The 1,545-nt window shown below is 44.7% G+C and overlaps 1 protein-coding gene across 1 annotated transcript; it reads left to right on the forward strand.

The window, feature by feature from the left end:
- Positions 1-283: 283 nt before the first annotated feature.
- Positions 284-1,286, forward strand: LOC117547408 (the record flags this gene model as incomplete). Its single annotated transcript, XM_034218153.1, has 2 exons — positions 284-503; positions 711-1,286. Coding segments are annotated over 2 exons (732 nt in total), but the record flags the coding sequence as incomplete, so codon positions are not given.
- Positions 1,287-1,545: the final 259 nt, after the last annotated feature.

The raw sequence follows: 1,545 nt of genomic DNA on the forward strand, positions 1-1,545 counted from the left end.
ATTTCAGGTGTGCTTCGCATACACTCAATTTGATCTCGTGCAATGACATCGACAAATGGCTGTCCTCCAACAGTGACTCAAAATGTGTGTACAGGAGTGCAACGGCAAAGTGCGCTGCTCTTTGGACAAAGGCGAGCCGCTCTACCTTGGCCTCTGAGATTGTCGATGAAATCTGTGGAAAAAAAATGATTGTGCCTACATCAACAAGGTGGAATTCCTTCCACGATGCCCTGTCCCGCATCAGTGACATCCCGGCCCAAGATTTGAATACGCTTTGTACTAGACTGGACATCAGAGCCCCGACAGAGCGCGAACATCTATTCCTAAAGGAATACTGCAGTGTTTTGAAACCCCTGACGGTAGCACTGGATATATTGCAAGGGGAAGACAACTGCTACTATGGGACTCTTCTACCAACCCTGGAGACCCTGATGTCCAGGACACTGGCACTCCAAAATGGACTGTCGAGGATGACAGCAAACCTACCGGGTGTAATTGTACAGGTAAGCCGATTCTTAAAGTTAGTAGCCTAGGCATATACATCATATATAGCCACGATGTCTATGATATAAATGTATATGCCTATCCATTAACGGACATTTCTTAATAAATATTCTTAAGATAAATGCATTATGCCTCCCCTGATGGAGCTCTAGTGAGTCGTGTGTCTGAAAACTAGGCTTATTTGTTCTATATAATTTTGTCCTAAGCTATCAGGACGCGATTCGCACCAGTGTTGGAGAGCAGTGAAGCTTTATTGGCTGCCTTGACGTTGCCGAAATTTAAAGTTCGATGGATTGTGGGAGCGGAGCGGAGAGAAGCGGCGCGTGCGCTGCTCATCGCGGAGTGTCGCACTCTACCCCGTGATGAAGAGCCGGCTAACAATAAAAACCGAGAAGCCGCCGCACACAGCAGCGCCAATGAGAATGACTTTTTTTCTTTTGATGAGGAAGAGGAAGACGCAATGTCCATTAGCGCAGACTCGGAGGTATTTGAGTACATGAGATCAGGCTCAGAGTTAGAAGTCCTCAACCGTTTCCCCCGAGTGAAAGCTGTGTGTATGAAATACAACACTGCCACACCATCCAGTGCACCGGTGGAGAGGCTGTTCAGCCTGGGAGGTATTGTGCTTTCCCCCAGAAGAAACAGACTCTCAGATAAACGTTTTGAAAGACTGCTCCTGATGAGGTATAATCGCACATTTTGTACTGATGTGGAATAGGTTGCCTGCCACCCATGCTATAGACATAGCTCAAGCCTATGCCTAATATCCTCTTTTTTTATCTGCCATCATACTGTGAAGAAGGGTGAGCATATGCAGTGAACATAGCCTTTTAATTCTGAGGCCAGTCCTGCTTTAAGTTGTTCTTGATTTTATTTTGGCTAAAATGTCTTTGCTTCCAAGCTGTATTATGCCATTTTATTTTATTTACACAAGCCATCGATATCAAGACATTTTGAAGTTATTCTTTTTCTGTTGGATTTACATGAGGCATGTTTTATTTTGAGACACATGAGCCATTTTGAGGTTATCATGTTGTTCCT

Source organism: Gymnodraco acuticeps, unplaced genomic scaffold, assembly GCF_902827175.1.
Source record: "Gymnodraco acuticeps unplaced genomic scaffold, fGymAcu1.1, whole genome shotgun sequence".
Classification (NCBI taxonomy): domain Eukaryota; kingdom Metazoa; phylum Chordata; class Actinopteri; order Perciformes; family Bathydraconidae; genus Gymnodraco; species Gymnodraco acuticeps.